The sequence below is a fragment of the Callospermophilus lateralis genome, chromosome 4, assembly GCF_048772815.1.
Source record: "Callospermophilus lateralis isolate mCalLat2 chromosome 4, mCalLat2.hap1, whole genome shotgun sequence".
Lineage (NCBI taxonomy): Eukaryota > Metazoa > Chordata > Mammalia > Rodentia > Sciuridae > Callospermophilus > Callospermophilus lateralis.
In genome coordinates this window covers 148,705,531-148,731,346 of record NC_135308.1, presented here as the reverse complement: position 1 = coordinate 148,731,346, position 25,816 = coordinate 148,705,531, and the positions used below count along the sequence as shown (strand labels likewise).

At 39.3% G+C, this 25,816-nt stretch overlaps 1 protein-coding gene and 1 pseudogene across 5 annotated transcripts in view; both read left to right on the top strand.

The window, feature by feature from the left end:
• Positions 1 to 4,327: 4,327 nt before the first annotated feature.
• The window catches only part of Gnptab (N-acetylglucosamine-1-phosphate transferase subunits alpha and beta), a 75,587-nt gene continuing 54,098 nt past the window's right edge, over positions 4,328 to 25,816 (top strand). For 2 of the 5 annotated variants that reach the window (XM_076855020.1, XM_076855019.1), the window contains exon 1: positions 4,329 to 4,610. In XM_076855020.1, the coding sequence (XP_076711135.1) occupies positions 4,494 to 4,610 (117 nt within the window). In that variant the 5' untranslated portion in view covers positions 4,329 to 4,493. Of the gene's footprint in view, positions 4,611 to 15,979; positions 16,038 to 25,816 lie in introns of those variants that run through there. The other 3 variants (XM_076855021.1, XM_076855023.1, XM_076855022.1) reach the window with 3 other exon arrangements.
• Positions 13,817 to 14,521, top strand: LOC143397370 (eukaryotic translation initiation factor 4E type 2 pseudogene; annotated as a pseudogene).

Below are 25,816 nucleotides of genomic sequence, written 5' to 3'. Positions count from 1 at the left end.
AAGAACAGGATTCAGAGAGCTTCCTAATGGCTGAACATGTAAAGGATCCTGGAGGTTGGTACACCTTCACGCCCCTCCTCCCATTTGTCCATCTATTCATCTATTCACCTTTATCCTTTGTAATGTCCTTTATAATAAACTAGTAAATGTCAATAAGTGCTCCCCTGAGTTCTGTGAGCTGCTCAAACAAATTAATCGAATCCCAAGAGGGGGCTGTGGGAACCTCAGTTGATAACCAGTGGGTCAGAAGTACAGGTGAGACAACCTGAGGTATGTGAGGGACATCTCTAAAGAGAAGGGACAGTTTTAGGGACTGAGCTCTCAGCCTATGGGACTTGCCACTTTTTCCAGGTATTGTGAGAACTGAATTGGACTAGAGGAGGCCCAGCTGGTGTCCCCCATTGCAGAACTGATTGCCTGCCTACTGGTAGGAAGAATCCACACACTTTTTTTTTGACCATCATAGAAGTCTTTATGTTGATTGTGGTGTTAGAGGAGAAGAAAATAGTCTTTTTTTCCCCCAATGCAGCTATAATCACTATGATAAATTTAGAACATTGCCAAAGTATTGCAGTAGAATATCAGAGTACCTGTGTCAGTCTTCCAAAAGCTGGCTGCAAGATATTTAGTTATGCCCTTAACATTGTGACGTGATAATCAGTGTTTATGGACAATCAAATATGTCTCTGGGTCCTCACTGCTTTGGGTTCTAAGGATCAGAAGATGAAGGAAAGTTCCAAAGGCTTGGAGATGAGGAATTTGATCCAACTTTCAAACATAAGGGTAGGAGTTAGCTTTTGCAAATAGTTAGGTTTTGCAAAGTATATCGTGGAGGACTTGATATTGACCTGAGAAATAGAACCTACTGTCAAATGAAGGCTTGTGAGAACTTACACAGGGACGAAATTAGGAATTAAAAGAGAAAGAGAGACAGAGAGAGTAAACATATTCTTTTTAACAAATCTGAACTTTAACAAAAACAGACTATGTAATGGGCAATAAAAGAAGCTTCAATGAATTCTAGAGAGTTAATGTCATGTAAACTATATTCTTTTACCATGTTTTGGTTAGATTAATTATTTTAGATTGAATAATCCATTTGCTGCTTAAAGCAGAAAGGAGGGAGGCTGGGAGTGTAGCTCAGGAGTAGAGTGTTTGCTGTGTTCAATTGTTTGCTGGGTTCAAAAAAAAAGTAAAAAATGATAAAGAAAGGAATTAAGTTGGTTGACTCATGAACTGCTGAGAGGGTTGAACACAAGGAATTTGTAGGATCAGCTTCTAAAACCTCAGATGAACAGAGCTGCCAAGGGAGCTGCTGACTTGACCGTCAGGATCACAATGAGCAGAATCAGGTGCCTTCCACAGAAGCAGTATTGCCTGCAGAACCACACCCCATCTACCTTGATTCACATTAGCAAACAGAGGTGTCCTTTGCCCTGCCATCTTCTCCATGTAACTCTTTTCCAGTTAAAATCTGTGAATTCATTTGATTAAAAGAATAGAAATCATACCTGGACCCCTAGCTTCTGGGTTGTGTCAGTAATCAATTGTTGCCTCTCAGCTCCAAATTCATCTAACAGGCTCTGTGTTAATGGACTGGATTCAGGGAGACTCCTTTGCTGTGATGCTAAATTTTGTCAGTAGAGGGCGATAAAGGGATATTGCAGAAAGAAGGAGACTCCTCTTCCTGATTCCAGCCTGTGGTTTTGATTTTCCTTTACTCCTGTTGCATGGTGAATTAGTAGAGGAGTATGTGAAACCAGCACTGGTACTTTGCTGCAATCATGCATGCCCAGAGAATACACTCTTTTAGTGATCTTGCTGCCCTGGGGTAGTCTGATGATCACCTTGCTTTGGTTACCTTGATGGGGATACAGTGAGCCCTGGACCTGACACCCAGAGCAGCACCCCATCTTGCATTGTTCACCTGAATTCGATGCCAATATCTATGGGATGCGATAAAATTAGTAGTCTTGAGAAGATTAAATTAGAAATTTTAGAGGGAAATTTATAGTTTGGGGGAGATTTATTAAAAAAAAAAAATGCACATGAGACTCTGGATTCAATCCCCAGAATTGCAAAAACAATCAAACAAACAAAAATCAGAAAACAATAAAGACTGAAAAAAATTATCTAAGCATTAAATTTCAGAAACTACTTCAAGTGCAACAAAACAAAGAGAACAAGAGGAAAGGAAAGTACAAAGATAAAGGCACAAACCAATGAAATAGGAAGCCACATGAAAAGATGGGCATGATGGGGCAAGATGGTAATCCCAGTTGCTGGGAGGCTAAGACAGGAGGAGTACCAGTCTGAGGCCAGCCTGGGCAACTTAGGGAAACCCTGTCTCAAAAAGGAAAAACAACAACAACAAAAACATAAGGTTCAAATAAGTAATCATAATGAAATGAACAAGCAGAGAGTAATAACATAGACAATAGAGATTTTAGAAACTAGATGAATGACAAAAATGATCTAAAAGCCAGTCAATTCTCCAAATGAATTATTATTTCCAGTGCTAGGGATAAAAACTAGGGTCTTGCACATGCTAGGCAAGCATGCTAGAGCTAAGTTACACCCCCAGCCCTCCAAGGAATCCTACCTCAAATTTTAGTTTTATTCTCCCTGACACTCTAGTTTTTTTTTTTTTTTAAATAACACATTGCAATTCAACTTATCAAATTTTAATATATGCCAACTCTATCAAATTTCTTAGCTTATGCATTCCAAACATATATTTATACACATAAAATACATGCAGGTCCAGGGGCAAGAGGTTCCTCTTTGTGCAGGATTGTTAACTTTGGTTGTTCATTTTATATCATGGCCGAGAAAAAAAAAACATTGAAAGATGGTTGATATTTTAGGGTTCGAGATCTAAAAAAAATTTTTTCATTGTCTCCTGAGTTTTGAAGTAATTGAGAAAGCTGCCCTAGGTTATATACAGTTGGCGATTAGCTTTTTGTCTGATAAAGTTAATTGGAGGATATTGTTTTACATCTTTGGACAGCCAATACTTCAACCCTAAGTTGGACTTTGTAGAGACTGGTCTAGACTCACAAGCAGATACTCATAGGGCTGTCAGAGTGACTTAGAATATTTCTATCAAGTAAAAACACGAGGCTTTCTGTTCAATGTGAAAATAATTTTTTTTTTAGTGTAAGTATATTTCAAATACTGCATGGTATATATTTATGCTAAAATATGCATTGTTTATCTGAAATTCAAATTTAACTGGGCCTTCAAAGCCCTGTCAAACTCTCTAGTTCCATCTCACTATGCCTCCAGCTCTTTTTGCCTTAAGTCAGCGCCTTCAACATGGTCAGCCTCCCTTCCCACCCCTCACATCTAGTCCTTAAGCCTTATCTTCCGCATCATCTCTATAGCTTTCTTTGACTGTAATACTTGAGATAATGCACTTATAAAAAAAAAAAAAGGTTTATTTTGGCTCACAATTTTGGAGGTTTCAGTTGATGATCAGTTGGCTCCCTTGCTTTGAGCCTAGAAATAACCAGGTGCTAAACTAGAACTAGATGTGCCATGGTTGGTTCCCTTCCAGCATGTTGCACGATTTCTATCATAACTCTTTTATATTTAGTGGTTTACATGTTTATCTCCCTCACTAGACTCCCTGAGAAACAATTTCTGAATAATCGACACCAAGCACCAGGCACCAAGATAATAAAAACGTATTTAATGAATAAATGAACTTCGGGTTCCACATATTAACCCAAAGGTCTCCTCTTTAAAAGAACATGGACCGGGGTTGGGGGTAGGTGTCAGGGATTGGGGTTAAGTTCCACACAGTGTCTCCTCTAAGCGCTGGGAAAAACCATGATTTCTTAGCTCAAGATGGAAAAAGGTTTTTTTTTTTTTTTTTTTTTTATCTTATTTTTTTTTGGTGGGGTTCTTTTTTTTGTCTTTTTTGGAACTGGGGGTCGAACCCAGGGCTTTGCGAATGCAAGGCAGACGCTTTGCCACTGAGCTACATCCCAGCCCGAAGGAATCTTTACGCACAAAATTATTCCAGCTATCAGCACCGTCTGAGGCTGGGCCTGGCTTCGGGGGCTGGTCCTCTCTCGCTTGCCTGTCCAACCCGGTTGGTGGATCTCAGCCCACCCCGCAGAGCCTGCCGCGCATGCGCAGACGGAAGGGCGCGCAGCTGCTCTTGCCCCTCAGCCCTCCAGGTGGCGCTAGCGATCCCCGCCGCCGCCGCCGCCGCCGCCTCTCGCCAGGCCAGACCCGGGCGGCGCCCGCCGCCTCGCGGACCTGGGGTCCGCCTCCGCTGCGCGGAGGGCGTGGGCTCCCGGCTCCCGGAAGCGGCTGCCGCGGCGCCTAGCCCAGCGGGCGTCAGTCCTCCGAGCTGCAATGCGCGGCGCCGGGAGGCTGTGACCTGAGCGCGGCGGCCCAGCCGGGGCCCCTGAATGGCGGCTCGTTGAGACGGCGGAGGCGGCTCTGGCTCCTCCGGGCGTGGCGTGGCGGCGGCCGGGGTGATGCTGCTCAAGCTCTTGCAGAGACAGACCTATACCTGCCTGTCCCACAGGTATGGGCTCTACGTCTGTTTCGTGGGCGTCGTTGTCACCATCGTCTCCGCCTTCCAGTTCGGAGAGGTGAGTAGCGGCGCTGCCGGAGCCTGCGGACGCGCACGGCACCCGGGTCCATGCCCTGCCGAGCCCCAGGCGCCCGCGCCCCGCGCTTCTCCCATCCGCCCTGCAGCCCCGGGACCAGCCCCACGCCTGCGGTTCCCCGAGGCAGCCAGAGCTCGCATCTCCTCCCCGGCACGTGCTCAGCATCTAGGGTCGATATCTGTCCAACCCACAGTGTCGGGGAAAGACGCTGGTTCTGCTGAGTCCCCTTCCTTCAGGTACTGTCGCCAGGGTCCTCCTGTCATTTGGCGCTCTCCCTCAGGCCTTGCCCTCCCTATTGAAGCTCTTTCCCCTAGAGTTTCTTTTCCCGTTTCCTTGGCGCTCCTAAATCCTCCTTCCCGGCCTCTTCTTCAATTTCCCTCCCTTGTTGCCACCCTACTAATCTTGTCACCTTTGACAAAGCACTTTATTTTCTTCATCTCTCTGTTAATCCCATTTCTTCCTATATCTCAAAACTTTTGTTCCAGAAACCTGTTTTATTTCATGTGAATTTGCAACGGGGAAAAGGTACTGGCCCCAAATTCAAAGGACTTAGCTGTGAGAATATTTATTTTATTTTATTTTACTTTTTCACGTTTGCTTTCTTATTTTGGACAGCAGTATGTCAGCTGATGCCTGGAGGCCCTCATGGTAGCTGTGCACAACCTGATGTTAAAGATCTATTGGCTACTTCAAAGGCCTCTCCAGCTGAGAATAGGGCCCCTGTCATGTGGCAGGGACTGGGTAACTTGGACTCCTGCCCCAGACCTCTTGGTAGCCACACAGGCCCTTGGGTCATGGGATATGCTAATAATTTAAATCACATAAACCCGGCCTTTCCTGATCTGCGCTCAGTTACTGTGCAATAAGTAGTTCAGTTAGACTGTCAAGTTCAGAGGATCCAGGCAACAGGTGTGGGAGCCAGCAACACCCGTGTTCAATGGGTTTTGTGTCCATTTGGATGTATACTTTAAACGTTTTCTGGATTGAAATAATCCTTTGATTTAGACTTAATAGTTATTTCATTTAATAACGATTGTATTGCTTAATATAGTGTTCTTTGTGGGGGCCTTTTTTTTTTTTTCTCCTTTTTGCCTCCTGAATGCTAAGCCACACCACCAGCCCCAATAGAGTATTTTTTTTCCCATCTAAAACAAGTGTACAGAAACTATGAATAGGTAAGCATTGAGACAGCATGTGTATGTGACTATAGAGAACACCACTTTTGGCAACAGAAAAATTATATTGTCAGGTGGTTTACAATTGTTCTACTTGTCTTAACTTTTTTGTTGTTGTTGTTAGAAGATTGCAAAAGGTTTTAAAATTAACAGAGTGTTTTTTAGAAATGCCACATACACATTTGCTTAAAATATACCCATTCTGGATTATTAGCTCCATAAGAAAAGATGCCGTGTAAATAACTGTTAACAGTAGCTCAAATGTAGTGTCAGATACTGCCAGTATATGCAGACTATTTGTTTAATGTCTGGCTGAATTATATACATGCTTCCAAGTGTGTACTTTCAGTATATATTTCTAGAAACTACCAAAAAAAAAAAAAAAAAGAGAGAGAGAGAAAGAAAAGGAAAAGCCTCATAGATAAGAATGAGAGAGCCCTAGACTTGTAAGTGTAGAATATCTGCTTAATGTTATCTACCCGTTGACCTTTGTTTCATGTGTTATAACTTAATGTATCTATGCGCAGGTAAGTGTCTCATAGCTTTTGGATGATCTTCTTACCCTGATTAATTTTAAGTTAGCTATCAACTCCCTTACATTAAAAAAAGGTAACTTAAGCATACCAGTTGTTAGAATTTTTCATCTTTTATACCTTTTTTCTTTTTTCCTTTCATTCATTTATTCTGCCTCTCCCCGCCCCCCCCCCAAAAAAAAAAGACATTTGTCACTGTTTTGAAATGGCCAAAGACCTTAAAATTTAAACAGACAAGAGAATAAGAGGCAAAGAACTTCAACAGGTGGCATGGAAAACAGGCAGCTGGCTGTGGTTAACTTGTACAGCAGAGTAGAAAAGAGGAGATGCAGGATTAGGCAGATCTGGGTTTGAATGCTGGCTCCGGGTAATGATGATCATGATAATAACTCACACTTTAACATAGGCCTTACCAGGTCATTTAATCCTCATACCAACCCTGTGACAGGGGTACTATTATATACCCATTTTACAAGTGACGAAACAGGCATTTGCACAAGTTAATGCAGCAAATTCATGCCAGTGATGAGCTTCAAACTAAGCAACTTGGCTCTGAGGCTGTTTACATTACTGTTTCTCAAACAGACCAGGATCCTTCTTGTCTAATCTGAAAAGAATATTTAAACTCTGTGAGCTTCCTCATCTTTAAAATGAAGGCAAGAATATCTTCCTTGCAGGGTAGATACTGAAGACAAGATCTGTGTGTAAAGAACCTTGAACAATTCATGGCATGTAACAGGCCTTATTAAATGGTAATAGCTACTGCTACTATTGGTTATTATTATCATCATGAATTATTTTATGTCTTCAGTCCTTATTTTGAAATATACCCTGAAAATAGAATGCTTTGATTATATATTTAATAATACTGACTTATTAATAATGAATAATTATAATGGATTAAAGGAATAAGTTTATTGTTAACTATGAATTCATTATCTTAATTCCCTCTTAGTGTAAGAAGTATTGGTTGCTATGTTTTGAGAGGCCATTTGTATACTTACTCCAAATTTTATAATTGAGGGAGGGAAGTATATAAAAAGCATCTAAAAAAAAAAATTTCCTGAAGTTGAGCCAAGTGTTTTCTAGAGAACCCTTGGGAACTCTGATAAAACAAAAGTAGAACTGGACTCAGAGGTGACACTCCACAGGATAGGCCCTGAGAATTGGGGCTAATGGTCACAGAAGTACATTGCCTTGGGGTGAGGGTATCAGGGAGGAGCTTGTCTGTGGTAAACTCCTTGACTTAGTCAAGTCATGTGGCCTTTGGGAGCCTTAGTTTTCTCACTTACAAATGAGAGCACTAGATTGACTATGCTCTCAAGATCCTTTTTAGCTCAAAAATATCTGATTTTAAATATTCATTCTATCTTAATTGCTATTGTATATATTTTAAGATGTATTTTTGAGGTAAATAATTTACTTTGGGGTCATGATTTTTTAGTTGAATTATTTATATGCAAGTACACAATTTCTTATCAGAAACTTCTAGAAATATAACATTATAATTAAACCACAGGGTTGTGATTGTTGTTTTTTTTAATAGTGAAATATATGAATATTCTCAGTGAGGAAAATACAATCTATAAATAGCCTTATGTCAGTTTCGGTCAAGTTTTGCCACAGACAGGTTCATGTTAGGTCAAGTTTCCCTATAAGGTACAAAGCCATCTTTGGTGTGCAGGGCTTTTGGATTTCAGGATTGTGAATAAAGGATTATAGATACCCGTGTACATGTACATCTGTGTGCCTTTTGTGTGTATATATAAAATATGTCACTCCCTTATGTGAACTAAATGTGGAAACAGATATCCCCAAACTGACTTTCATAAGGAGGTCAGATAGGTTCAAATAGAGTTTTCTCCTACCAGATAGTGCTTTTCCCCTGGCTTCTCTGCACCCTTTTGCTTGCCTCTTTTCTATCATCATTTTGGAATAATAAGATACTATCATTCAAGGGAAAAGAGGATTTAAAAACTGGGTATAGCTTAGGTTACCTTTTGCCTCGGTGACTCATTTCTCACACTGGTCCAATTTCAAGAACGAAAATAGTTATCATGTTTGTATTTGATTAGTTAATTCATTAAACACACATTTTGAGCATATTCTTGGTCCAACACAGCAAATAGATGAAGTGGAAAGAGATTTAGTCCGAGAGGGAACAGTCTGGCCTGATCCTAGCTCCAGCACAAACTGATTCTCAATGGTTCCCAAATTGAGTAACTCCCAGCTGCCTTATCTGTTTTATAATTTCTTTTTGGTGGAAAAAATTTATTGTTTAAAAAAATTGTGTTTAAACTATTAGAATAGATACCTAAGTCCCTCCCCCATTTTTGGTTTAATGTTCTGCAAGTATATATTTATTGGGTGCTTCACATTAAAAGCATAAACTCTATGTAATATTATGGCATTAGTGTTACTGAGAAAAATGCCAGGGCCCACTAAGCTTTTTTTTTTTTTTTTTTTTTTTTTTAAGAAATCTTTCTTTGGGGGGATGTGGGAGGGATACACAGCCCAGCTAACTACCAAGCAGGGACCTTGTCTTATTCTCTGTTGCATTCTTAGCACCTAGAAAGTGATTGATCAAATAAATACCCGGTGGATGGATGGACATATGAATGAATGAATTTTGAACATTCTTAACCAACATCCTTTCAAGCTCATTCCCAGTAAAGATAAGTTTTCTACTGTGATTCATAGTGTCTGAAGTCACCTTTTATTTTTCAAATATGATTGATCTGATTATAACTTGCTCATTTTCATGCTCTGGAATCATTCATGTTTTGGTAACTTTTTGAAAACTGGAGACCTGCTGTTAGAATGTCCATAGTAGAGTGTAAGGCACTGTCAGAGATGTAGAGGCTTTGAGCTTCTATATCTTGAGCCTCTAGCTGAGATGAGGTGACAGATGCATGAGGACTGAGTAATGGTATAAAGGAAGAAGTAATTGAGTGCTTGAATAGGTTCACAGAAAGTGCTTAGAAAGGCAGCAGAAAAAGAAAATTTATGGGTTGAAACATCTTAGAGGAGGCTTAGAGACCTTTACGAGGTGGCACAAACTTTAGGGAGGCAAGACTATTTTAGGCAGTAAGAATATTTAGGAATAATTTGAGTATAGTTTGGTAATATCATAAAAGTTTATGACCTCTCTTACATTTTGAATTCCCAGTGGTTAAAAATTGTTCTTGGTGTAAATTAACAGTACTAGGTTGCAGGTGGCAGACCCAGTTCAGACCTGGCTTACTAAAAAAGGTGTCTTATTAGCTGGTATGATCAAGGATATAGTGCAAGTCTCTGGCAGAATTGGATTGGGGATGCTCAAATGGTGTTGTCAGGAATCTCTTTTGTCCTTTGTCCTGAGAAGTAAGCCAAAGTGGAACTGGTTCCACTTTGGTTTACTTCTCAGATAGGCTTTTCCCATATGGGAGCAAAGATTGTTGCTGGCAACACCAGCTTCTATTCTGCCAGTTCAGTAACTGCAGCAGCAGGACAGTTTTCTTTCTCATTAGTTCCAGCTAGACCCAGAGCTGCCTGCCTAGCCCAGAGAGCAAGTGCCCTTCTTATACCCTTTACCACCTGGATCATCGCCAGAGCTAGGGGACTGGGCGAGGTAGACTCTCAGAACTGAACCACATGAGCTGAGGATGGCTTCCCACAGGATAATTACAAGGCAGTTACTAAAGAACAGGGCAACAGAAGTCCTAAACACTGGCTTGAGTTGAAAGCCATTTCCTTTTCCTGGCCTTAACATTGACATTAAGTCTGTGATAGTTGTTAGCCCTTTACCTTATTGCAAAAGATGCAAAAATAGGTTGTTTCTATTTTTAATATCTTGTTAATTGATTCATGAAACTTGTATTCTCATATGGGTTTATTAATATGGAGTTTTGCTAAACACAGTTCATTGTGTCCTTGTAAATCTTTCAGTATTAAATCAATTCATAATTTAATATGGTGATTTGATAGTAGCATTTGACCCGACTTCTTCTTAGAGGTCTAAATATTGTGCATTTTATTAATGAATTTTAGCATGTCGTGAGAGAAAAACTTGACTTTCTGCAGCATCTGGCACTCTGTGGGTCTGGAAATCTCCCCTCCAACTTTCTTCTGCAAGGCTATCCTCCCCACTCTGCCTTCATTCATTGTGCCCTCTCAGTCTTAAATGCTGGGATCTGTAAAGCTCCATACATACCTACCACTCTACCACTCTACCTTCTTGTGACAGATGGTACATATTTATCATGGTCCTTTTTTTCTCCTTGAGTCCAGACACAATTTCAGAATAATTTTATCTTTAACAGTCTGGGGTTCCTTCAACTTCTGAGAGCTCTTCAAAAGATGGTTAAAGAACTTGTCCAAAGGCTCAGTGATCCTTTCCTGGTATTGGCCCGATTAGGCTGTAGAGCCTTCCTGAATGAACCCCTGAACAGTTGTGTTGTGTGGGGCAAGATTCTCTTATGGAAGAAGAATTGGTAAGTGACACACTGAGTGGGTACATTGCTAATAGGCCCTCAGTTGGGCCTACAGCATCTGTTATATGTCTAGATTATACAGACTCCCGTGGTCACTTTAAATCACAAAGCATAATATCCCTTCAGCAGTTAGAGTGGTTACTCTCATGGCATGGTGGAACTTAGAGCTTAGGTTGGCGCTTCTTGCCTCCCTAGCTGCGTGGTACAGGCAGGAAGCCTGCAGTTGAGGGGAGCACAGGTATATGGGTACAGAAAGAGACCTCTGCTGGTGCTTCTCTTTCTCAGTTACCCGTTATGATCCTTCCTGTGAGTGCAGAAGGCAAAGAGGTGAGGTAGGAAAGTCCTTCCTAAACAGATATAGAGCTTTCTGGGATTTGTATTGACCAAGTTTACTCCTCCTGAGGGAGTTCAAAGGGCATCCTAAGCGCCCATACCCACCACCCTCCCTGGGGCTGATTCTGTTGTAGTGACCACTACTCACCTCAGAGCAGGTAGCCAGGTAGCCCTTCCTAGTTCTTAAGTGTGACACAAGCATGGTCCCATCTCCATGGACCTATAATGAGCTCTCTTGGTGATCCTTTTGAACCTTAACTGGGCTTGGGTGGGGAGGAGTCATGGGATAGGAGTCAGGGAACGCCATCTGATTCTGAAAAGCCTCTAATCTTCAGCCCTTGGACCTGTGATTGGGATGTTTTTCACCCTCCTTAGAGAACTTGGCATCTTGGTCCAGCACTTCCCTTTGGAATGTGATATCTTGTGTTTCTGTGCCTCAGAGGAAGCTTTTAGTTTTCCATGCCCAGCTTCTCAAGGCTACTACCAGTTAATTGAGCTTGCCTACGAGATGAAACTTGCCATTTCTGTACTGAGCATCCTGAACCAAGATGGAATCTCTCTTATCTTCAGGTTCCTGTGCCCAGCAGAGTGTCTGGCTTATTCATTCATTCAGTGAGTACATGTTTGTCAAGCTCTGAACCAGGCCCCTGGGGGTATAGCAGTGAAGGAAGCAGACATGGTTCCTGCTTATGAAGAAATTATATTCTGGTTGTACAGCCAGACAGTAAGTGCTCCTTCATTACAGTTTTGGGAAATGATGCAGAGAAGTAGAGGGTATTGGGTGAGAGACTTGAAGTGAGAAGTCTTTTCTGGTGGCTGGGGTCAGGAAAGGCTGTTTTGGTTGTGTGAGCTTTACTCTAGAGGGTAGGAATTATTGAGGCAGAAGACAGGAAGCATGTCTGCTCTAAGCAGTGGTTCTCAGCTGGCAATGATTCTGCCCTTTCCCCCTCAGGATATTCCACAATGTCTAGAGACATTTTTGATTGTCACAGTTGGGCATGGGATGGTATTAGTGCTACTGGCATTTAGTGGGCAGAAGCCAGGGATTCTGCTAATGTACAGCCCCCAAAGCAAAGAATTATCCAGCCTTAAATGTCAATTGTGTAGAGATGTGCTGTCATTCCACAAGGAAATAATGTGAAGGCTTTGAAATTGGGGTACATTTGAGGAGGTAAATGAAGGCTGTTGTGTCTAAAGGTTGAAAGCAAGGCAAGGTGGATCTAAGGTGGAGTGCATTTGGTGGTGCCCTTTTCCTAGCACCTGGTAGATTAAGATTTTTAGGACTTCAGTGTTGGTCCAAGAACAATGAATACCAATAAAGGTTATTTTGCACTAGCATCTAGTAGGTGGAACCCAGAATACCACCAAATCTTCTGTGATGCATAGGACAACCTCCACAACAATGATCAGGCCCCATATATTGATGATGCTCAAGTTAGGAAATCATGAAATAGAGAGCCAAGAATGGCTGCCGGGTAGTCTACAGGAGCCCTGTACTAGGCTGGTGGAAGGGCATAGAAAGAAGAGAGATTTGCAAGGTTTAGTAGGCCCAGACATCTTGTATGTTTGCCAGACACTTCACTAACATCCTGAGATACAAAAGTAAACAAAATAGATAAGTTCATTTGTTCTCCTAGACCCTAACTATAGGTGCTTGTGGGTGTTTGAATACTTAGGGGCATCAAAATTTGTTTTGTTCACTAATTGTCATGTAGCCTAATGAGGAAAGATGTATTAAATGAGGTGTCTAATGTGTACAAGACACCTTGCAAAGTGTCTCATGGAAGATGTTGAGTAAATGCTAATTAGGTACCATATGTCCTCTCTCAGGAGTGTTCTCCTGGTCATGATGCTCATGAAGACAGAAGTCAGGGACCTACCCTCTGGGCTGATGCCCACCTGGTGATCTTTCCCTAGAGATAGCAAAGAAAAAAAACAACCCACAATATATTTGATGTGACAACAGAGGGGGCGAATGCTTGATGAATTTAATATAGCTTGCACTTTATAATTACACTGTAGACTTTCTCTCTCATTTCTTCTAAAATGTAACCTATATAACTAATGGATGATATATATTCACAATATATCTTTTTATATTTATCCAAGCTTGAAATAATTTGTTCCCATCTTGTGATCCAGATGCAGTATCTTTAGCAGGTGATTAGTCAGCCTGTGCATGATTCATATGTGCACTAAATTAAACAGGAAAAAAGTGATCTTCAGAAGTGTTACAGACTTGATTGTCACAGCTGTGATGCATAATCAAGTCACACTTATGTAGGGTGAAATGTATTCTGTGATCAGACTAAAAGTCACATGGCTCACTTTAAAATTACTTTCTAAAGTTGTTTCTTATTTTAGGATTCTAGTTTATCCTTTCCCCTTGATAAATCTCCCCCCTTATTACCTCTTTTCTTCAATTTCATTTTTTCCTTCCATTAATACCAAAGTCATAAATCTTTACCAAGGTTTCAGAATCTGCAACAAAGATTTGTGGAGGCGTTTACTCTGAGCCAGGTTCTCTGTTTCAAATTAGAGACACAGTTTCTTTCTGGTTTTGAAAAAATCTCAATCCAGGCAGGGAGATGGGCAAGCAAATGAATAAATGAAGTGTCTAATGCGTACAAGACACCTGACAAAATGCATTGTGGGACAACAGCAGGGATGAGAGGATGAATAAATTCAGTAGCTTGAATGATGATGTCAGTGGAGACTGTGATCAGAATGTAGAAAACAGCACATAGAAAAATGGTAGAAATAAAAATGGCATGAGACAAGAGAGCAGCAGCAGAGATGGGTGACTGACCCTGGACTAGCAGAGCATCCTCTGCAGTACAAACATTTTCTGGTTGCTTCATGAAGACTCCAAGCTATCCCATCAGCTCAAGAAGCTGTGAACAGATCGTCAAACAGATCTGTATCTATGCTTCTGTGGAGCAGTTGTGGAGGCTTTACAGTCACATGGTATGTCCTGGGGACCTGACAGGCACAGTGACTTCCATCTCTTCAAAGAAGAGAGGGAGGTTAATGCAAACAAAAATGTTGATAAGCAGATTATTTTTTGCAGAAGGGCTTGGTCTCCTGTAGCTGGGAGAATCTCCTTCCGGCCCTGTTGGGAGAATAGTTCTTAGTTGGGGAAAAAGTCTATGGGGCTGTGATCTCTGTCCACTTCTAGTGCTGTGTTGTTTCAATATGGAATAACACTGCCAGTGACCAAGCAGCCACAGCCTGAATCAATGATGTGCTTCAGTATGTGCTTAGCCCGCCACCCAACACCATTATGTACTACAAAGCACACCAGAAGCATCAAAATCCCAGGCAGTCTTGGGTCCCAAAGTCTTCTTTTTCAAAACCTCCAGAAGCTGTGTCAAGCATGACATGACCCTCTTTCTCTCTAGATGATACCATCATTGAAGTCTCTTATTTTTTTGGCATGCTCTCTGGAAGATCCTTCTGTTTTGAACCAGAGGAATTGGAAGAACATTTTATGCTTTAAGAATGGACTGACACACATAGCAACTATAGTAATAGCTGAGATCACTTAATGATGCTAATCTTGAAAAAATTGTGATAAATGAAGTTGAAGAGAGAGAGACTTGGGTGCCAGGCAATCTTTCTCTGATGGAGTGACATCTGCGCTTGTTCTGAAAGGAGATGGCTAGGAAGGAAATAGGATCCTTTTGATTTTTTCCTTTTAAAGTGAAAGATACCATGGGTGTAAAGGTGTATATGAGACATTATCACCTGAAGAACTTCAGGGTTTTGGGGGTGGTAAAGAACTGAAGCTGGAGAGGCAGATGGGGGGCCAACTTAGGACTTGCTTATTGGATGCTGCTAAGGAATTTGGTTTCATCCTGAAGGAAATGGGACCATCAAAGGATTTAAAGCAAGGGAGTGATGAAATCAAATCTCTGCTTAGAACAATTATCCTAGAAGTAATATGGAAGATGAATTGCAATGGAAGAGAACTGGTAGCCACTGTCACCACTCACACTCTTGCTCTATTCTAACTGTTCTCCACACTACAACCAGAGCACATTTTAAAAATTGGGTCAGATTACTTCATGTCTGTTGCATATAGTAGAAAATGTAGATCTTTTCCAATGGCCTGCATAAGGACCTAAGTATGCCTCCTGCCCCTTCTGAGCAACCTGTATCATGTAACCTCTATGCATCATGTAACTTTCCACAAAAATGTTCCATAACAAGTAACCTAAAATTTGCTGTCTTAAAGCAGGAGCAACAAATTAAGGCTATTTTTGTGTGGCCTGTAATTAATCTAAGAATGATTTTTACGTTTGATATGGTTTTAAAAATTTTTTTTAAAAATAGTGTTTCACAGGAATATAAGAATTTTATGAAATTCAAATATCAGTGAACATAAATTTTGTTGGAACTCAGCCATGGCAGTTTGTTTATCTGTTGTCTGTAGCTACTTCACATTTTGCACAATGGTAGAATTGAATAGTTGGGGCAGAAACCATGTTGGCCTATAAAGTCTAAGATGTTTACTGTTTTGCCCTCAGAAAAAAATTGCCAGCTACTGACTTAAAATGGCAATTATTTGTTCCCTAGGATGTGCAGCTCAGCGTGATCAGGGTGGGTTGGTTGGCTCTGTGCCATGTCCTTCTTCCTCCTGGGACCAGTGGGCCAGCCTGGGCTGACCTTCTCACAGAAGATCAGGGGATACTTGCCAAGGCTCAGGCACACAGCTGGTGCAGTCACCTTGTTTTTGATCCTTGAACACATTTTGCTTGTCCTGACTTGGGAGCTTTGCACTCGTTGTTGCATCAGCCCATAGAGAGCTCTGTCCCAGGTCATCCCTTAACAAGCCCTTGCCGTTAGGTAGTTCTCAGCTCAGTAACACCTATCATCTGGAACGGATCTGAAATTGTATGTGGATATGTATGTTTTCTTACTTCATGACTTAATTTCTCTGCATTACATTTTAGATGTAAGCTCTGTGGGAGTGGAGGCTTTTCTTTCTTATTTATTCACCTTTGTATCTTCAGCTTCTGGAAGCCTAGAAGCTCCTAGAAGTAAGCTGAGTGTGGAAATATTTTTCCATACTGTCTAAATATGGAAAGGTCATGTGGTGAGAAGTTTCTAAATTTGAATGTAAAAGAAGATATGTGAGTTTACTTTGTGTGTGTATGTGTATGAAATTTTAGTAGAATTTATATTTTAGAGTAATTTTAAAGTACAGAGAATTCCCATATACCCTCTCTCCCCCAGCAAAGTCTTCTTTATTTTTAACCTCTTCCAGCAGAGTGGTATACTTGTTAAAATTAATAAACCAATATTGGTAGGCTTTTTATTAGCTCAATTATTTTAAGATTCATTCTTTGGGTTGTATGGTTCTACAGGTTTTGACAAAAACATAGATAAGTCCTATATCTGCCATTACAGTGTCATGCAGAATAGTTTCTCTGCCCTTCTGTGGCCCTGCCCTATGCTCTACCTGTGCATGATTCCCTCCTCCCCCCCTTCCCCCAGCAATCTTGTTACTGTGTGTACAGTTGTTCCTTTTCCAGAATGTCATTTAGTCAGAATCATATAGTATGCAATCTATCCAAATGGACTTCTTTTACCTAGCAATATTTCTTTTGGTTTCCTACATGTTTTTTCATGACTTGATAATTCATTTCTTTTTGTCCCTGGATAATGATCCATTGTGTGTATGTACCAGTTTGCTTAGCCATTCACTTATTGATGGACATCTCGATTGCTTCCAATTTTTGGCAATTACGAATAAAGCTGCTATAAACATTTGTGGGCAGATTTTTGTGTGGACATAATTTTTCAGGATTGGGTAAATACCTGCTGAATAACCCTGAATCCTATGGTAGGCCTAGGTTTAGCATTGTAAATACTGCCAAACTCTTCTGAAGTAACTATACACCATTTGTATTTGCATCAACAACGAATGGGAGTTCCTGTTGTTCCACATTTTCACCAGATGCCAGTGTTATAGATTTTGGCTTTTCTGTTAGGTGTGAGGAGGATCTCGGTTTAATGACATATGATGTCGAATATCATTTCATATGCTTATTTGCCATCTGTATGTTGTCTTTGGTGAAGTGTCTTCAGATATTTTTTCTCATTTTTTTAATTGGATTGTTTTCTTATTGTTGAATTTTCAGAGTTCCTTGTATATTTTGGACACCAGTTGTTTCTCAGATATGTGTTTTTTACAAATATTATCTCTTGGTCTGTGGCTTATCTTTTCATTTACCTCAGGAAAGGTGCTAACCTAGATGTTATAGTATTTTTAAATTTCAAATTTCAGCTATTCATGCTGGTATATAGGAAAGCAGTTGACTTTTGTATGTTAATTTTTTATTTTGAAACCTTACTATAATTGCTTATTAGCCTCAGGAAACTTAGTTATTCATTGGGATTTTCTCAATAGACAATCACTTCATCTATAAACAAAGGCAGTTTTATTTTTTTCTTCTCAATTCCGTTTACCTTTTATTGCTTTGTCTTGTCTTACTGAATTACCTGGGACTTCCCTGTATGATGTTAAATAGTCATGATTAAATTCCTTGCTTGTCTTATTTCCAGTCTTAGGGAGAAAGTATGTCATTTCTCATCATTATGATATTAGTTATAATTTTTTTGTGGATATCCTTTTTTATTTGAAGAAATTTTCTTCTATTCCAGTTGCTGAGGGTTTGTTTTAATCATAAATGTATGTTAGATTGTCAAAAGCTTTTTTGTACATTTATTGGTCTGATCATACAATTTTTCATCTTTAATAACCTATAGATGTGGAAGATAATGTTAATTGATTTTTGGATGTTGTACCAGACTTGCATAAATCCCACTTGTTCATGGTATATAATTCTTTATATATACTGCTGGATTTTATTTGATAATATTTTTTTTGAGGATTTCCACATCTGTGGTCATGAGATATTGGTGTATAATTTTGCTCTTTGGTAATATCCTGGCATTGTTTTGGAAGTAGGGTGATGCTGGCCTTATAGCATGGGCTAGGAAGTCTTCCCTTTGCTTTAGTTTTCTGGAACAGATTGTAGAGAATTGGTATCATTTTTTCCCTTATGTGTTTGGTAGAATTCACCATTGAAACCATGTGGACGTGGTGGTGTCCCCCGCACTCTTTTTTTTTTTTTTTTTAAGAGAGAGAGAGAGAGAGAGTTTTTTTTTTTTTTTTTTTTTTTTTAATTTATTTCTTATTTTCGGCAGACAAAACATCTTTGTATTTGGTCCGAGGATCGAACCCGGGCCGCACACATGCCAGGCGAGCACGCTACTGCTTGAGCCACATCCCGAGCCACATCCCCAGCCCGTCCCCCGCACTCTTTAGATGGTTATTAATTATTGACACAAATTCTTTAATAAACATAGGCCTATTTAAATTATCTGTTTCTCCTTATGTGAGTTTTGGTGGATTGTAACTTTCAATGAACTGGTCCATTTCATTGACCCATTTTAACCCTGTGGGTACAGAGGTATTAATAGTCTTCCTTTATTCTTTTGAGAAGAAAGTATTATAATGATTTATTTATATTTCTTTAAATTATTGTGGTAAAATACATATATCATAAAATTTGACATTTTAACTGGTTTTAAGTGTGTAACTCAGTGGCATTAATTACACTTACAATGTTGTACAACCATCACCACCTGTTTCCAAAACTTTTTCATTACCTGAAACAGAAACTGTAACCATTAAGAAATAACTTCTTTCCATCCCTCCCTGGAGCTCCTGTACCCCCTTCTACATGTTCTGTCTCTGGGTTTGTCTGCTCTGGACACTTTAATAGAACTGTATAATATTTTTTGTTGTTCTGTCAAATTCTGCTTGCTTTTCTATGTTTCTGTGGAGAAAGAAAGAGTAGAGCTGACTGTTGCACCATTACACTGACATCTATGCCTCCAGACTGATATTTTGGTTGTTATTTTTTTAGGTAATATTTTATCACTTTATCCCTTAATTAGTCCACAATTCTTCACAAAGGAAGAAGCTGTTATGATTGTTACCCTGTCGTCAGACTCAAAAATAGTGACACATCATGTTTATGAGTTGACTGATTTAAGCTCTTAATTATTTAACTGTTATTTAAAACATAACTTTTAGTAGTTTTATAATGCTTATGTAAAGGTGCCATAATTTATGTACTCAGTTTCCTAATTTAATTTTAAATCATTTTCATTTTTATAAATAGTGATGGTGATTTTATCCTACTTACAGAGTTTCTGAGTGAAACTATGATGATTTTCTTATCATGTGTTTCTGTTAATAGAATTAATCAGAGCAAAAGAACATGAACATTTCTTAGGTCCTTTGGTGTCCATATTGTTAATAATGACCTTGCAGCTATTATGTTAAAAAATACAGCATTCTTTCCACCTAATTTATGACTTTCCAGCATTTCATATTCATAAAAGGTATATTTTTTAATATGCCTTTCATGGTATATTTTTTAAATGTTTTATTTAGGTAATAGTATGCAATGAAATTCTTTTGTTAATGAAGCTAAATACAATAAATATCACAAACAGAAATTGTATAAAATTTTATTTCATTAACTTTTTCTTTTTTAGAAAAAAAAACTTTTAGAAAATTATTGTGATAGCATATTTGACTTGCTGATTAATGTCAAAGATGGAAGAGGATAGTAGATAATGCTTAATGCTTAGGAGATACATAATTTATTTATTTTTGCAGTGCTGGGGATTGAACCCAAGGCCTAGAAGCTAAGCAAGTGTTCAATCCCTGAGCCATACCCCTATCCCAAATCTTAGAATCTTTAAGATACCTTGGTTTTTCTTTGCTCTTGAAAACTAAACAATAAATGTCCCTTCATCATTTTACACAAATAAATGATTAATTTGCAATAGGGGCATTAGTTGTGTGAGGACCTGAGTCCTGATTTCCACTTCATGCTACTTATTCAAACACTAATTCATCTCAAAAGCACTCTTCTAGACCCTAGACCACGTCTACCTTTTTTGAATTCTTTGTGGCATTAGACAACACATATTTGTTAAAAGTTTTTGTAAAGAGCATGAAGTGGAAATCGGGACTCAGTACCTCACACAGCTGTTTCTTTCTAGTCATATTTGATTAAAGAAGTAGATTTTCCCAAAACAAAGTAGTTAAGTGCAGTAGAACACAAATTAAAAATTAAAAACTGACCCATTTCATGTTAGGAGTTGAATGGTTATTAAAACTGAGGTGACCTGAGTGTGGTGGGGCACACCTGGAATCTCAATAGCTCTTGGGAGTCTAAAGCAGAAGCATTCCAAGTTCAAGGTCATCCTGGGCAACTTAGCAAGACCCTGTCTAAAAATAAAAAATAAAAGGGGCTAGGAATGTGGTTTAGTAGTAAAGTTCCCTGGTTCAGTCCCCAGTACCAAGAAAAAACAAAAACACGACCAATAAACTACTGCAAAAAACCCTACCATTGGGGCGATTTCTCCTCTTCACATAAACTAAAGGAACTGATCCAAATCCAAGACTTTCTTTTAGTGCCTCTTAATATAAAACAAATTTTGTTTTCAGAAATTGGGAAGATTATATTGTGATCTAGGAACACTAAACTTTTGATCATCAACATAGGAAATACCATCAGAGTTACTTAGCATTCTTGCTGCTTATAATTGGAGAGACCTTACTTCTTGAATTTCATAGGGCAGCATGCTACATTTCTGATGTACTAAAAATTTGAGAAAATGTGCTTTTACTAGGAGACAATTTTATATGCTTGTATAGGTCTAGGCCTGCTGTTAACTCTGTGATTCTATCTTTTATCATAACTATTTTGAAATGGATCTGAAAGAAGGAAGTTCTAGAGAGAAACTTTAGAGTGGTGAGCTGTTCCAAAATGTTTGCCTTATCAAACCAGTAGGCTTTTGTTCATTTATTCTGAGAGTGGTCGTTGATTTTGTGCCAGGCACTAAGTTTCCTGGAATAAAAGTAAAAAATCAAGTTCTTGGCTTTGAGTTGCTTTCAGGAGCAGAGAGAGATTTTGTTTTTTTAATTCATGAGTAAAAATTGGACCTATTAGGTACCACATAATGATGACCATATACATGTTTACATCATATAAAAGCTTAGACAAATATTTAAATAATAATATTTTTAATTATACTGTAGCATTGTAAATGCTGCTTTTAAGGGGTGAACAGTTTGACTATATTAAGTATTTTACTTATGGCAATAGTCTGGTAAAGCAAATGATATTAATATTTTACAAAAGGAGAAAGTAAGACTAGAGAAGTTCTCCAGGTTTATATTACTGATAAGTATGGGGTTTAAATTCATATCTTCTGATGTAAATCTTGTGATCTTTGCATTGTATACCAGCCCCCTCCCTTCTTTGTGGTATTGAGGATCAAACCCAAGGCCTCACACATGTGAAGCATGCTCTCTACCACTGAGCTACACCTTCAGCCCAATTCTCCTCCTAATAATTTTACCCCCCCCCTTTTTTTAAACCAGAAATTCTTTAATACCAAGAATTGCAAGGCTTGTGTATCATTCACCATTAATCTACCATGGCATGCATTTCATTCTGATCAGAAAAATCTTAAAAAAAAAAAAAAAGCATGTCCTAGTTTTACAATTTTAAAAAGTTTTTATCTGGGAGTTTCAGCAAGTGTGTGTGCTGAGGGAAAACATAAATTCATGTGACATTTATAAACACGCTAGAGCGGCAGTTCTGGGTCACTGAGTAACTGGTGTGTCAGATAAACACTTCAGCTGCAGATTTGGTTGAATGGCTGCATTCATACATGTGCATTTGACAAAGCTAGCTCTGTGAATAAGTGTCAGAGGAGCAGTGTGGGCGTGAGAGGGCAACACAGAGTTCAGCCTTGCCATTTGGTAGCTACACACTTGGGAGTGTCACCACCGGAAAGCGAGCTTACTACCTTCCTCACAGCAGGCAATTGGTGTAGGAATTCAGTGGCACGGAGCACCTGGCTTGATAAATTGGGTACAGGTGTGCATGTGCCCTTTTTCTGTTGTCAGGAAATTAAGACTGACTTTGGCTGCCATTTAGTAAAACTGACCAACCACTGATGCTGAATGCCATGATGATTCCAATGGAAGCTTGAAAATGAGAAATATTTTTAACGGGTAGAACAAACTAGCTTTAGATGATATTTGCAATTCTTTATCAATAATACCTTATTTATGTGGTACTTCTGAACATATTTTCATAAGTAGTTCATTGAGTCTCCAGTTTTATCAAGAATCACCTTAGTAGCAGAAAAAAGTAAGTACTCAGGAAAATAATTTAGAGAGGAGGTATCTGGGGGAAGAGCTCTAGGTGGCAAGTAGGAGAGATTTTTGAGGGCCAACATTATATCTATAAAAAAGAAAAAAAAGTCTCATCAATTTCCTTTTTTTTTTTTTTTGTACCAGAAATTAATTGAACCCACATCCCCAGCACTTATTTATTTATTTATTTTTTTCTTTTTGAAACAGGGTATTGCTAAATTGCTTAGGGCTTGCTAAGTTGCTGAGGCTGGCTTTGAACTTGCGATCCTCCTGCCTCAGCCTCTGGAGCCACTGGGATTATACAATTTCTTTTTTCTCTTTTTTTTTTTTTTTTTTTAATTGCATATAGTTTGTGTGGTCTTGGGTGCTGGGAATTGAACCCAGTGCATGCTAGGCAAGTGCTTAACCACAGAGCTACATCCTCAGCCTTCTTTAGTTTTTTATTTCAAGACAGGGTCTGGCCAGGTTGTCCCTGTTGGCTTCAAACTTGTGATCATCCTGCTTCAGCCTGGGATTATAGGTGTGTGCCATCACACTGGCTCTCCATACAAGTTTTATGTTTGCATTCCTATCAGTATAATGTTTTAAATGCCTTGCCTTTATAATGATGGTTCTGGAAGATATGTTTTGTTTATCTAAGACTTCTAGTGTTCCCCACATATTTCTAATGCCCTTTATTCTTCAGTTTTTCTGAGAATCTCTGTCCTGTAGCACCACAGAAATCTAATGAAACAGATACTGTACCCAGTTTGTAGTTAAGAAAATTGAGACCTGAACACTTGTGGCCTGCCTGAGGCTACCCAGCTACCAAGTAGGAGAACTGGGGATGTCTGTACTCCTATTTTAGTCAGATTTTTCTCTGCTGTGACTAAAAGACCCAACCATAACAATTTTAGAGGAGGAAAACTTTATTTGAGAGCTCACAGATTCAGAGGTCTTAGTCCATAGAAGGCTGACTCCATTCCTCAGGGCTTGAGGTGAGGCAGAACATCAGGGTGGAAGAGTGTGGCAGAGGGAAACAGCTCACATGGTGATTAGGAAGCAGAGAAAGAGAGAGAGAGAGAGAGAGAGAGAGAGAGAGAGAGAGAGACTCTTCATTCTCCAGATACAAAATATATACCTCATAGCCATGCCCTCATTGAACCATTTCCTCTAGCCACACCCCACTTGCCTATCAGGCAAGTAATCCTATCAGGGATTAATTCACTGGTTGGGTTAAGGCTGTAACCCCATCATTTTTCCTCCAAACCTTGCATTGTCTCACATATGAGCTTTTGGGGACACTACATACAAACCATAACAACTCCCAAATCCAGTCTGCTCTTACATGCCTCCAGATTAAACCCGGGAACATTTATTAAGAAGCTGATAGATGGTCAATTTTTTGAGTACATTTGGATGACAACTAGAATTGTAAGTACTTTTGTACCCTCAAACAGCTTATAACTTAACTTATCTAAGAAGATGCTAACATGGGAGAAAAGATAAGCAACAATGAGAAATCTAAATAGGGCAAGAAATGTTATAAGGTAGTGGATGACTGACCACCAAGTCCACAATAGAGGTTACTCAGAGTTCTGTGAAGGCAGCATTTAGATTGGCCTGAGGAATGCGGAATTGTTTTTCTAATACTCCAAAGCATTTTATAGATGGTGAGATTAATTTATCCGAGGAGGAAGAACAATATGGTAACATAAAGCAGATCAGCATTCTTGGCCCTTTATGAAGCGGCCCTCTCTGATACCTTCTACTTATCTTCCAGGCAATGCACCAGCCAAGAACACTTTCATTAAGTTTAGATTTTTGTGGTTTGTTTTAGAAAAATGATAGACCGGTGGTCCTTTTGCAAAGTACATAGAGATACTGATGGGAAATCACTTCTGTTTGTACTTATTACATTGATAGAAATTGATGTAATTGTCTTATTGAAAATAGGTACACATATAAGCAAAGTAGATAGCATTTATAGCTATGGGTTTGCTATTACACATGATACCAAAGGTAGCACTCATTCCCTCTCTTCTAGGAATTTGCAATCCTGCTGGAGAGACCAGTGGTTTGCATATGTAACCTCAAGTTTGCTGTAACAGAAATGAGGCCCTCAAGTCTTGTTAGCTCTCATCTTCACTACTCCTGTTCCTCCCCTGTGCTTAAATGACTCCACTGTACATTTATTGACTTGGACTAGAAATTCTGGAAACGTGGCATTCACCATTAATTCTCTTCTTCATTCCTTCATCCAGTCTGGTAGCAAATCCCTCCAGCATACCTCCGACCCCAGTAACTGTGGCAGACTCTCCTTTATACTTTAAGACTCTGTAATTGTTGCTTCTTCTAGGTAGTCTTTCTTGGTTTTCCTAGGAGGCCCACACTTCTCCAATGTGGCTATAGCCAGCAGTAAACTTCTCCACTAAAAAGTGACTGTAGGAAAACAGTGAGATGTTAGCCAGAGGACACAAAGCTTCAGTAAGAATAAGTTCTGAAGATCTATTTTACAGCATGGTGACTGTAGTTAATAGTAATATTTACTTAAAAATTGCTGGGAAAGTAGATCTTTTTTTCCTAAAAGAAAAAAAAAAGGTAAGTATGTGAGATGGTAGATTTATTAATTAGTTTGATTTAATTATTTCACCATAATTAAACAAAATATAACAAAATACCATGTTATACACCATAAATATAGTTTTTTGGGTTTTTGTTTTTTTTGCCAATCATACATTAATGAAGCTGGGAGAAGCAGTTAACTATAGTTCCTTAAAATCAGGAAATTTAGCTTATTCCTCCTTGCAAACCCTATACTGAGGCACTTCAGACTCAGTAAATGTTTTTATGTTTATCAAATGAGAGAATTATTAATTCATGGTACTTATGAAGCATCCCAGTGATGCCAGGCTGGAAAGGCAGGCAAAGGTCAGGTCTTGAAGAATCTAAAGACCATACAAAGAGGTGAGTGAAGTGTAGCAGGGCACATGGCTCCTCTGTATCCAGCTGTGGGCAGGTGACTAGCTTCTGGCCAAGGAAAACATGTGGTAGGTGCTCCTCAAAGGTGGGCATGTCTTTCCCTCTTTCCTCTCTTCTGGCTTGAGTGAAATCCAGAGACTTCTTCCATAGCCCCACTCCATGTAACAGGGTCATATCCTAGGGAGGGAGGTCTAGAAGCTGGAAGAAGCCTTAGCAGAAAGGAGAGCCTTCCAGGAAGAGGCACAGAATGAAAGGACACAATATTTTTAAAGACTAGAGAGAGAAACTGACCTGGGAAAGGAGCCCCCAGAGTGAAAAAAGGAAAACCAAGAAAGTGTTTCAAAAAAAAAAAAAAGGAATTGGTCAGTCACTAAGAATTGAGTACACTAGAAACTCAGCAGATGTCACTAGATTTGACAACATGGGGGCATTGGTAAAAACTTGAATGGTGAAA